The sequence below is a fragment of the Neoarius graeffei genome, chromosome 24 (assembly GCF_027579695.1).
Source record: "Neoarius graeffei isolate fNeoGra1 chromosome 24, fNeoGra1.pri, whole genome shotgun sequence".
Taxonomy (NCBI): domain Eukaryota; kingdom Metazoa; phylum Chordata; class Actinopteri; order Siluriformes; family Ariidae; genus Neoarius; species Neoarius graeffei.
In genome coordinates this window covers 50054513-50067813 of record NC_083592.1, presented here as the reverse complement: position 1 = coordinate 50067813, position 13301 = coordinate 50054513, and the positions used below count along the sequence as shown (strand labels likewise).

General features: G+C 39.4%; 1 protein-coding gene across 1 annotated transcript in view; it reads right to left on the bottom strand.

Annotated features, from left to right (window-relative positions):
* Positions 1-1165: 1165 nt before the first annotated feature.
* The window catches only part of LOC132872373 (apoptosis-inducing factor 3), a 43619-nt gene continuing 31483 nt past the window's right edge, over positions 1166-13301 (bottom strand). The window contains exons 12-18 of the mRNA XM_060907140.1: positions 9703-9774; positions 6618-6681; positions 6391-6467; positions 2236-2353; positions 1973-2071; positions 1753-1828; positions 1166-1274 (exon numbers count right to left, since the gene is read on the bottom strand). Coding sequence (XP_060763123.1) covers positions 1166-1274; positions 1753-1828; positions 1973-2071; positions 2236-2353; positions 6391-6467; positions 6618-6681; positions 9703-9774 — 615 coding nt within the window. The remainder of the gene's footprint in view (positions 1275-1752; positions 1829-1972; positions 2072-2235; positions 2354-6390; positions 6468-6617; positions 6682-9702; positions 9775-13301) is intronic.

Sequence of the window (13301 nt, the reverse complement as noted above, 5' to 3'; positions counted from 1 at the left end):
CTTTTTCTCATAAATTTGTGACTTTATTAATCTCAAATTGACTCAAATTTATGACTTTTTAAATTTCAGAATTTGTTTTTTTCCAATTTATGACTTTAATCTCAGAATTGCTGAGTTTCTCATAAATTTGTGACTTTTTTTAATCTCAGGATTTAAGTTTTTCTCAACTTTATGACTTTTTTTTATTTCAGAATTTCTGAGGTTTTTCTCTCAAATTTATGACTTTTTTCATCTCGGAATTTGAGGGGTTTTGTTTTTTCCCCCCTCAAAAAAATTTGTGACTTTTTTTTTTTTTTTAATCTCAGAATTTCTCAGTTTTTTCCTCATAAATTTGTTACTTTAATCTCAGAATTTCTGAAAAAATATTCTCATAAATTTGTGACTTTTTTTTTAAATCTCAGAATTTCTGAGGTTGTTTTCCTCATAAATTTGTGATTTTCTTTAATCTTGGAATTTCTGAGGTTTCTTTCTTTATCACTTTATAATCTCAGAGAATATCTGAGTTTTTTATTTTCTCATCATAAACTTCAGAATTTAAAAACTATAGAAATCTCAGTTTATTTTCTTGGAATATTACCCCTTCCCTCAGCTCTGTACATTTCTTTAACCTGCAATGGCCCTGATACACTGTCGTCATGGCATCTAAAATTTTAGCCTCAAAATGTTTAAAAACAGTACCAAAAGAGAAAAATGTTGAAAGTTTTGACAGAAAAAAAGATTGTCAAATCTAGTACTTTACAAATACTTCTAATAATACTGATACTGACAGTAGAATGTAGAGAGTAGAAACTGGGATGTGTCTCCGTACTGCCACACTTCTGTTTTAGATGAGATGGAGACACTAGGAGGAAATAAATTGTCCTGGAGGGCCACGCCTTATTCCTCTTCGAGGCTGGCAGGTCTGCGTTAGGTGTTTAAGGATACAAAAGGGCCTACAGCAAGTGGACAGACTTGACTGCCATGGCATTGTTCAAGTCATCAACTCTGTAAAATCTTCGCTAATTATTTAGATATTTATCTGAATATTTATCATAGAGCATAACCTCTTACAGTTCATGCAGATGATATTAATAGTAAATGTGTGTAGTTATGAAAGTGAAGGAAGGAAGGAAGTGTGGACCTATGAACAGCCCTGGAGTTCCAGAGATTAGACAGAAAAGTGTACTCACTCCACATCACGCTTCTTAATCGTCTTTCCGGAACCGAAGACTTCTGCGACCCGAGACACAATGGGGTCATAGTTCATACTGGCCACGGCGATCACCTCCTCACTCCTAGAGATGGTGGAGTCAGAGAAAGCACCAGAAACAGCACATGAGCTCTACTTTAGTATATCCTCCATAGCAGTGTCATTTCTGTATTCATATTCAGTCTACTGTATATAACACAAGCACCATAGGACCAAATATTGTTTGGTCTGGTTCTGTATTAATATCCTGAAGCATAGTCTCATGTAAAGATGAAATAAGAGTCTTCTACTATAGCATTGTTTATTTATTAAATAAAGATGTGTTATACATTTGGTCCATTGATACTGTAGTTACATTTCCCATTATGGAACATCTGCAAAACAAGTTCCTCTGAGTATTATGTTAAAGTGGCGATAAGCAGTTTTTCAGCCTGGGGCAAATTAATGCTTGAATCTGATTGGTCAGAAAATTAATATTAAAGAGTGCTTTGGTATAAGAGGTGCATATTAGAACCACTTGTACAGGGTAAAGAGATACTACTACATTGTGGTTATTGACTTACTTTGTGTAGAACGCCACAAACTTCAGCTCGTCCAAGTCTCCCTGGATGATGACATCATCAAAACCGTCCCCGTAACCTTTATCGAGAAACAATTATGAACGTGTAAGATTGTTGGGAATGAGCGTAATATAGTGTAAACATGGTAAAAAGAAAAGAAAAGATGCTTAAAGAACGGCAGTGTGTTGATTTATGTGCACATTACACATGGAATCGTCTTCACCTGCATAGCGTATGCTTTTTCCGAACATAGCAGTCCAGAAGTAAGGCACCGTTCGAATATCTGAGGCTTTTCCCATCATTCCCAGAGCAGCTACCCTTCCTGCAGACAAAAAAAAATAAAGTTTTGCTTTTAGACTGAATTAATTATGTACTAAATCTGTCCAGTGAAGATATTTAATGGTAAAATCAGGACGCTGTACTGAATAATCATCACATATCTGGAGGAAAAAGAGACTTTATTTATTTATTGTTCCTGGTGCTTACCGTGGACATGAGCCATCTGCCAGTGAGGGATGTTCACCTTCTTATTGCCACGGAGAGCCAGCGGGAACGTCACGACATCCCCACCAGCAAACACTCCGTCCACATTTGTCTGCATCATCTGAGAAAAACAGAGAGGTGTTGAGATCACTTTGAGTGTGTCATTCAGAGGTGAAGGAACATACAACAATACTGTACACTATGGTTCGAAAGTGTCAGTTTATCCATCACGCTTCCATTTTGTCCATTATAATTACTCTAAGGGTATAACGCAGTACATTAGCTGTATTTGTATTTGTTTAGGGCCTAAAGTTTAAAAAATGGCCTCAATGAGGCTGTAGCTCGTACCGGCTGCTGCTGTTGTGTGCGAGTTTGAAATCCGATCAATCCTGTAGGACGAGTAGCGATTTTTGTGAAATTGCATCTGACCCCTGTGTAGCTGCATGCATGGCAGGTGGCACCACCTGGTGAACAATTCTTGTTTGAATATGTCTTTAGAGTCTTCTGGGTGAGTTTCAGTGAAAACGTCCCAGCAGTTTATGAAGAGTAGTGTTTGGTGCATGTGACGAGTCACTCAAAAAGTTCAGATGCCCATAAAATCATAAGTATGATAGGTGGCGCCACCACCTTAACAACTTTCATACATACCAACCTGGGGAACATTCCCTGTGAATTTGATCAAAATCTGATCACTCCTGTAGGAGGAGTAATGATTTTTGTGAAATTGTACTTGACCCCTCTGTAGCCTCATCCATGGTAAGTGGCACCACCTGGTGAACAACTCTTGTTGGAATATGTCTTTACAGTCTTCTGGGTTAGTTTCAGTGAAAACGTCCCAGCAGTTTACAAAGAGTAGTGTTTAATGTGACGAGTCACCCAAAATTTTCAGACGCCCATAAAATCGTAAATATGATGGGTGGCAGCACTATCTTGACAGTTTTTCAGCACACCCACCTGGGGAATAGTGTATGTGAGTTTGATCGAAATTCGATCAACCCTGTAGGAGGAGTCGCGATTTTTGTAAATTGTGGACGGACGATAACAACGGATGACGCGTGATCGCATAAACTCATCCAGCCTGAACTACGGCTGGATCAGCTAATTAGTGGCTAATATTTATATTGATCTCTGTCTCTGGTTGGACTCGAACTGGAAGTAGGAATGGTCCAGACGAGATTTTTTTTTTTATTATTTTGGCTAGAAATATTGTAGTAATATGGTTTTATTTTGGAATAAAGCCCATATTATACATATTTGTGGTCATGCTACTGGAGCAAACCTCAGACGATAGACAAAAAAGGAATTGCGTGCCTTGTATTTGTAAATAAATTAAGGCTTGACCAATTATTAGCCAACCAATATACAACATTTATCGATGATCAGAATTGGAGCTTAAACTTGTTTTCTTGCTGATAAAAAATGCAAAAAAAAAAAAAAAAACCACCCAACACGACACATTTCTGTAACCGAGAAGGCCCGGGCTGCAGCCCCGAGAATAAGGCGGGGCATGTAGAGCCCGGACCCTAACCTTAACCATAACCCAAGGGGTGTGGCTACACGTGCAGCTATCCTTATAAAGGGACATGGCTACATGTGTAGCCCCATCCCTAACCCTATCCTTAATCCTAACCCTTGGGCGGAGCTACATGTACCCCGCCTCATTCTCCAGGCTGCAGCCAGGTGTACTTCCTGTAGTCTGGCCCAGTTTTCCCACCCACAGCATTACTGGATTGCTTGAATTGTGGATGCATCAAGTACAAACACCACATCATCTTGAGTATGTCTCTATGTCCTGCCCACATTGCTGTTGGATTGGTAGAAATGTGGACCATGTGTCGGGTAAAGCCAATCAAACATGCTTTTCAGTGCATGTAAGAAACACAGGAATGAAGCAGCACCTGCATTCGCTTCCACAGTGAGAGGAAAGGTAAGAACATGTCGAGGTTGGACAACACGGTTGACGTAAAGCAGAATGTACTCAGTCTTTAATTTCATTCACTCACATTCGCAAACACTCCTTGAGATGACGACTGTGATCAGCGTACTTTTGCTCAAAGTACAGCACCTTTTTTTTAAAGTTCAGAGTAAGAGCTGAATTCTTGTAAAACGGTAAATGAATATCAGCCCTGGATATCGGTTATTGGTGTCCATGATTACTAATAATCGATAATGGTATCGGCTCAGAAAAAAACATATTGGTCAACCCCTGAAATAAATGCTGTCCTTGTTCCAAAAGCTTGACACTAATGCCCTTACTCATGCCCTTACTCATGCCCTTACTCACTCACATGACTTTTTTTTTTTTGTATGAGATTCCAGTCCTAATGGACTGTAGACTGTATTTCTAAAAACAACAAAACTCAAATACTGCACCTACTATTCATATCTGTGTTTGTATTTGTTTGGAACAAATTCTGTTCAATCTGAATAATGGATTCATATTCAGTTACATCCCTAATTTAATAAAAATCTAGATGTGTAATAATAGAAACCAGACAACAAGTCATTTTAGACATTTTATTTAAAATCTAAGTATTTCGAAAAAAAATTAAGTAAAAACAAAAAATTATTACTTACAATCATAATTAAGCATTATATTTTATTCTATCCACATTGACTGGATATGAGAAATCACGTGCTCTGATTGGCTACTCTACTACTAGGATATCAGCTCATATACCATGAGTAGAGAAAAACAAAATGGCGGCGCGTGTTGCTGAACCAACTGAGGACGAAATAAAAACTTTACTTGAAAACAAAACCCCCAGAAAAAAAAGCAACAAAATATGGAATGAAAGTATTTGATGGTAAGAACGTATCTTTTTTTTTTTTTTTCAAGAATTATCGCATTTTTCACGAACTGCTACTGTCATTTCGCCGGTTTGTTTAAATTCTAAGCGGCAATGATTTTTGTCGGATTTTGTTTGGCTTTTATTTATCAAATTTGCAAAAAATAAAAATGCTCCGTTTCTCAAAATCCAGTGAATGTGGATAGAATAAAACAATTATTCCACTCAATCTTGGTGCCACGCGCCTCATCGGCTATCAGCTCATGTACGACTCGATTTCGTGGAATAACTGTTAAATAGTTATCACTTGCATTAAGACATTCGTCTCTTGAAGTTAATAAAAAAAACAACAGCATGCAGCTTGTTACTACCAAATTGCAAATCAAAGCTGTTAACACTGGAGCTTCCAGAAAATCCAAAATAAAATGGATTACTCTTTCAGAAAAAAAAACCCACACACTTTTATGACCGATTTTATTTATTTTTTCTTTCTTAAATAGCAACACATTTTAATTTGCGTATTATCAGAAGCTGTGAAATAACCATAACTATCAAAACTACCGTACAACGTATCCCAAGTGCAATTCATAAAGTTGTGAATTGACTGACTTGCGGAGAGAATTACTGTCAGAGCTGCTGTTATAGAAAATAAATCAACACCTCCTGACCAATCAGAATTAAGAATTTTAGTGTGTAATGATAACACACAGAAATGGTTCATTCAGTGTATTATTTATCATTATTATCCATACAGGACACTTTTTTGATGGTATAAAAACATGTGTTCTATTCCTTTCTAGCAGGTTTCATTCATTTCATTTGATAGCATGCAATATTGTTAGCGTATCGCTTATCCTACATGTATTACATCACTCTACCCAATGGAGAATGAGCTTTGAATATGGTTTACAATATTGCATGGCTGTCAAGACAACATGACGTCACATGTCAGAGACGTAAAACTTCCGCGCTAGCGAGCGACTGGGACAATTTGTAAACGAACATGGCTGCCAGGTTTGCTTCATTAAATATGGAAGATTTTGAGAGAATTTTGAAAGAGAAAGACGCGGTGAACACTCGAAAGGAATGTGTATGTATAATAATAATAATATTGGCTGGCTTTTTTTGTGGTATATCAGATATATTCCATTCAGCTCCTCATCTTTGACTTGTTCAGTATCATGCTAGCTGAATGGAATATATCTGATATACCACTCAACACCAGCCAATATAATATTATTTAAACATCACGTAGTTAAAAATGTAATATGCTAAATACTGTATGTTCCAGATTCATTTCTAACAATGACGTTCCTATTTATCAAATAAGATTTGTCTAAAATAAAGTGCTATTGGTGGTTATTTGTACCTTGTTCACAGTTATGAATCCCTTGGAGTCCATGTGCAAGCCACTTTGTTTGAGAAATGCAGTAGCAGGAGTTGCACCTGAGGATTCACAGCACAGATTCACAAATTCTTACTTTTTTTTTTTAAATCAATTTAAAGCAGATTTAACATTTAAAAAAAAAGAAGGGAATATTGAAGTGACTGGCCATGTATGTGAAGAACACGTATGCGTACGAGTGTGAGACTCACCTGTGCCAATAACACACACATCTGCTCTTAAGACCTTCCCGCTTTTCAGTACTACTTCTTTTAACTGACAAAAAACAAGAGAAAGAAGATTGAGAGTTCTTCTATATCTATCAGTTAATCATTGCGAAATTGTTATATATCAGTACTGTACGGGTTGATTCACGATCAGGGTACAATGGTGCTTGGACGTTTGTGAACCCTTTAGAATTTTCTATATTTCTGCATAAATATGACCTAAAACATCATCAGATTTTCACACAAGTCCTAAAAGTTGATAAAGAGAACCCAGTTAAACAAATGAGACAAAAATATTATACTTGGTCATTTATTTATTGAGGAAAATGATCCAATATTACATATCTGTGAGTAGCGAAAGTATGTGAACCTTTGCTTTCAGTATCTGGTGTGACCCCCTTGTGCAGTAATAACTGCGACTAACCGTTTCCGGTAACTGTTGATCAGTCCTGCACACCGGCTTGGAGGAATTTTAGCCCGTTCCTCCGTACAGAACAGCTTCAACTCTGGGATGTTGGTGGGTTTCCTCACATGAACTGCTCACTTCAGGTCCTTCCACAACATTTCCATTGGATTAAGGTCAGGACTTTGACTTGGCCATTCCAAAACATTAACTTTATTCTTCTTTAACCATTCTTTGGTAGAACGACTTGTGTGCTTAGGGTCGTTGTCTTGCTGCATGACCCATCTTCTCTTGAGATTCAGTTCATGGACAGATGTCCTGACATTTTCCTTTAGAGTTTGCTGGTATAATTCAGAATTCATTGTTCCATCAATGATGGCAAGCCACCCTGGCCCAGATGCAGTAAAACAGGCCCAAACCATGATACTACCACCACCATGTTTCACAGATGGGATAAGGTTCTTATGCTGGAATGCAGTGTTTTCCTTTCTCCAAACATAACACTTCTCATTTAAACCAAAAAGTTCTATTTTGGTCTCATCCGTCCACAAACCATTTTTCCAATAGCCTTCTGGCTTGTCCACGTGATCTTTAGCAAACTGCAGACGAGCAGCAATGTTCTTTTTGGAGAGCAGTGGCTTTCTCCTTGCAACCCTGCCATGCACACCATTGTTGTTCAGTGCTCTCCTGATGGTGGACTCATGAACATTAACATTAGCCAATATGAGAGAGGCCTTCAGTTGCTTAGAAGTTACCCTGGGGTCCTTTGTGACCTCGCTGACTATTACACACCTTGCTCTTGGAGTGATCTTTGTTGGTCGACCACTCCTGGGGAGGGTAACAATGGTCTTGAATTTCCTCCATTCGTACACAATCTGTCTGACTGTGGATTAATGGGGTCCAAACTCTTTAGAGATGGTTTTGTAATCTTTTCCAGCCTGATGAGCATCAACAATGCTTTTTCTGAGGTCCTCAGAAATCTCCTTTGTTCGTGCCATGATATACTTCCACAAACATGTGTTGTGAAGATCAGGCCTTGATAGATCCCTGTTCTTTAACCTCCTAGGGCTTAGTGGTCACATGCGTGGACAGCACTTTTTAGAAATTCGGAACAAGAATCCACATATGTGGACATACTTTTTCTCTAAAAGTACATCTTATCAAAAGATGATGCTTAGTTTTTATTCTAATCAGGTTCTAATAAGCCCAAATAGCAAAGAGAAATAAAAAATGCATGTAAAAAAACCAGCTTGGGCCTTAGGAGGTTAAATAAAACAGGGTGCCCACTCACACCTGATTGTCATCCCATTGATTGAAAACACCTGACTCGAATTTCACCTTCAAATTAACTGCTAATCCTAGAGGTTCACATACTTTTGCCACTCAGATATGTAATATTGGATCATTTTCCTCAGTAAATAAATGACCGAGTATAATATTTTTGTGTCATTTGTTTAACTGGGTTGTCTTTGTCCACTTTTAGGACTTGTGTGAAAATCTGATGATGTTTTAGGTCATATTTATGCAGAAATATAGAAAGTTCTAAAAGGTTCACAAACTTTCAAGCACCACTGTAGTTGTAGGAGTTGGCCTAGTGGTTAGTGTGTCCACCTCTCAATCAGGAGATCGTGAGTTCTACTCATGGTCAGGTCATACCAAAGACCATCATAAAAATGGTACCTACTGTACTACCATCTGGTGAGACACTGCAATACAGATGTGAGCGAGGAGTCAAAATCTCACGGTTACCAGAGGACTAGCCCCCCACTGTAACCCTAACTGTATAGTCGAGAGGCCAAGGGCTATCGAAATGGGGATTGGCATGGCACCCATACACCTTAAAAAGTTGTTTAGTACTGGGACAGAAGACTGCCTGGGAAGACCAGATCCTGGCGTGAGAGGGACTTTGACTTGACTTGACTTACCCCAACATTAGTTTCTCAGCTTGTCACATATTCTGGCCTTCAGGGTTCACTTTTTCTGTCATTTTTTATATACTTACAGGGCGGCACGGTGGTGTAGTGGTTAGTACTGTCGCCTCACAGCAAGAAGGTCCGGGTTTGAGCCCCGTGGCCGGCGAGGGCCTTTCTGTGCAGAGTTTGCATGTTCTCCCCGTGTCCGCGTGGGTTTCCTCCGGGTGCTCCGGTTTCCCCCACAGTCCAAAGACATGCAGTTAAGTTAATTGGTATCTCTAAATTGACTAAGTGTGAATGTGAAGGTGTGTGAATGGTTGTTTGTCTTTATGTGTCAGCCCTGTGATGACCTGGCGACTTGTCCAGGGTGTACCCCGCCTTTCGCCCGTAGTCAGCTGGGATAGGCTCCAGCTTGCCCGCGACCCTGCACAGGATAAGCAACTATAGATAATGGATGGATGGATAATATATCTACGCTTACCCAAAAGAGGCTTTTAATATTATTCTGTTTATGCTGTGTTTTTGTTTCACGGCTAACAGTGGTGCTGTCCATCTGAGACGAGCACTAGACCATAATCACGTTATCACCTACTGCTTATTTACACAAAAAACAGACACACAGGCAGAAAGAATGAAGGAACACAAGGAGTTATAGAAAGGTAGAAAACGAGGAAGGAGTGGAAATGGACAGATGAAAACAGAATCCATCTATCAGAGCCCTTCTCCAGCAGAGTTTCTCTCACTTTCTGGATACCTGTCCATGATGGCCTCTCATCTCAGACACCTCGTTCAGCATGTAGAACTTCACCCTGTTCATCTCGAACACCTGTAAGAAGACAGCGCATACAGGATAGATCACTCAAGAGAAAACCTCCACTCATAAGTCTCGAACTATAGCGGGCTAACGAGTAATGAAGCTATTATGCTGTTGGATTCTCGAACCTGATTGGTCGCAAGGTGTTTATTTAATTAACTGTCTATGAGAATATTTGCGGCTGCGATTAAAGAAAATCACAACCTCGTGTTAATACACCCGTTCTAATATCTAAGATGCTATCGTTTCTATGGTAACAGATCATTGTTGTACGACAGGTGCTCTGCGCAAACAAAACTGTTGATATGATGTTTTCTTTAAACAGATTTTCGTTTGTTTTTATGGAAGGAGTCTCCAGTGGGTCCAGCGTCAGCGCTTTGTTACAGTCTGAGAAAAAGTTTTTTGTGGTTTATCATCATAGACTCACAGGCCACTTCAATAGGAACTTGATCTTGAGTATAAGATCCCTGTTCTTGGCTGCAGGACTGGAACCCAATGTGTTCTGTTTTCTGTTGCATGTTGAGATGCTTTTCAGCTCACCACAGTTGTAAAGAGTTGCTATACCCTTCCTGGCAAAAAACTCAATCCAATCTGTCCCTTTTCCTCTGACCTCTCTTATCAACAAGGCGTTTGTTTCCACTCACAGAACTGTCGCTCATTCAACTCAATAGTTTTATGTTTTTCGCACCATTCTGTGTAACTATAGAGACTGCTGTTGTTGTGTGTGAAAACCCCAGAAGATCAGCAGCTTCGGAAATACTCAAACCGGTCCATCTACGGTAGCTCAAACCAATACCCATGGCACAGTGAAAGAAAGTCACACTTTGAGATTTTTTTCCCGTTCTGATGTTTGAACAGGGCGGCACAGTGGTGCAGTGGTTAGTGCTGTCACCTCACAGCAAGAAGGTCCGGGTTCGAGCCCCGTGGCCGGCGAGGGCCTTTCTGTGCGGAGTTTGCATGTTCTCCCCGTGTCCGCGTGGGTTTCCTCCGGGTGCTCCGGTTTCCCCCACAGTCCAAAGACATGCAGGTTAGGTTAACTGGTGACTCTAAATTGACCGTAGGTGTGAATGTGAGTGTGAATGGTTGTCTGTGTCTATGTGTCAGCCCTGTGATGACCTGGCGACTTGTCCAGGGTGTACCCCGCCTTTCGCCCAGGCAAGCTGGATAGGCTCCAGCTTGCCTGCGACCCTGTAGAACAGGATAAAGCGGCTAGAGATAATGAGATGAGATGTTTGAACATTGTGAACGTTAACTGAAGCTCTTGATTTGTATCTGCATGATTTGATGCATCAAGGGATCGGCTGATTAGAGCAGCCTTTCTCAACCGGGGTGCCATCTGGCTTCGTTAAGGGTGCCGTCAAAAAATTATATATTCTAACGTTGAAATAAATAAAATGAATTAAAATTCCAAAAAACGATAGTCACACTAATGCCGCCTCATGCATCATCAAAATTTGTCTCACGGCCCCCTTTCCCATGTCACAACGTCACTGCCGAGGTCAGCGTATGGTCAGCATGACTGTGTATATTTTATATGGGGGTGCCTTGAGAATTTGCATACTTCTGAAGTGATTGAAAAAAGGTTGAGAAACGCTGGATTAGAGAACTGCATCAAACAGGAGGTGAGTGTATAAAATAAGCAAGAAGAAGAACTAGCGTGTTTCGTGGACTTTCCGCAACATTAAAGGTATACGGTTCTCATTGTATTTTAATTAACAACAAAATACTGTATCGTTGTTTGCCAAACTGCTGTGGTATAAACGGGCATATCAGGTGAAAATTCAAATTCAGGCCAAATTGCTTGAAACTGCTCTCATTGAATTCAGAATTGAATGCAGAACAACATATACTTTTTACAGAATTAAAATGTTTATCTGTTCTTAAGATATTACAAATCAAAGATTTAAAAAATGGCTTAAATTTTCGAAACCTGCCGTAATATTCTGTATGAGGATCACATGGTCCCAAATGGGCCTCATTAACCAATGAGATCAAATGTTTTTTCTTCAAAACCTTTTTTTTTATTTTTCAAGATATTTACATGGAAATTGGCAGGCACATAGACGGTTGTATACTGAATACAAGGTTTGAAAAATTAGTAAAAAACAAATGATGCAAATTAGGATTGAATTAGTATTAAATATGCTAAATAGGTAAAAACGTTAAATTGGTGAACTCAGTAAAAAAAAGTAATAAAAGATTATTTCTAATCCCCTCTTTGTGCTCTGTAGGCCTTTGTATTTCTCCAAAGTAGGGCCTACTAGTGTTTACATTAAAGAATATAAATAATTATTTCAATTAATATTCACAGCTTTCAAGGCGAACCTCGAAAAAACTGTGTGATCCACATCCAATAAACAATTCACATGAACTGATCTGAAATTGACACTCGTGTTTCTGACTTCCGTTTTTTTTAAATCTCATTCCGACCACTAAGATCTCAATATTGTTCATCAAAACAATTCCAGTTATATTATAAAATATTTATTTACAGTAATCAGTTTGATTTGAAAAAATAAGTAGGTAAAGCGATGAAAACTCACTTCAAAGTCTCCCGTGAATCATAACATCAAAACTAGCAGACGGAAAATTTTGCCGAATCCTTCATCAGAAACAGTGAGAGCGAAAGAACATCCCTATAAAAGTTATCTGACTGATATTGATGAGGAATCCAGTCAGAAACCGATCTGAAAAGAGAGAGAGAGAGAGAGCGCCTGAGCGCTTTCCCGTGACTCAAAAAGAAAAGCACCGGCAGTTTCCCGACGTCACGCGAGCAGAGTTTTTACTCTGTTGTAGCAACTTCAACCTGCCGTTACTCCCAAAATACTGAACAGATCTTAACCAGTACATTTCTTTGGAAAGCAGAGATTATAAGCTTTTTAATGATAGAAAATATTCAAGAGTTAACCAATGACAGATTTGGAAACTTAGATGAGCGTCTGCATGGGGAATTTTCACAGCACGGCCAGCGAGCGTCTCATACGCCTAATATAAGAGGAATAAAAGACTTCGGGTTAGCATCAGGAACTTTGCTTCATGTCTAGACGCATCACACCACCTGCATCACTGTGTTGAAGTGTTTTACACTTGACATCGCTACCAGTGTAGCATCGTATAAACTGTGTTTGCGTTAACCTGATTAAAAACACAAACTCCTCGATCCTGAACACACTTTTCTGTGTTTTTCTGTGTTCTTTGACTGACAGTTCTCTGACAAAGCACTAACACTGGAGACTCCTTCCGAACATCTCCTGTTTACATAGGCGGTTTTAAACGGGGGCCAGGGGGGGCCAGTGCCCCTGTAAAATTGCTCCTGGCCCCTGTTGTGGCCCCTGTGCTGAACAGATAATAAGATTTATTAATTTCAGCGTGCTCTGGCTCGAAGATCGGAACTGACATGACAGAGTGTTCTACACGGACTCCTTAAACGCTACACGCGCACTGTTACCTGCAGCAGAAAGACCAGCAGCAGCGCGAATTGTAAACTTCGGACGTGAGAGATAACAGCTGTCACGTCGGAAGTTTTTTGATTGAAAAGC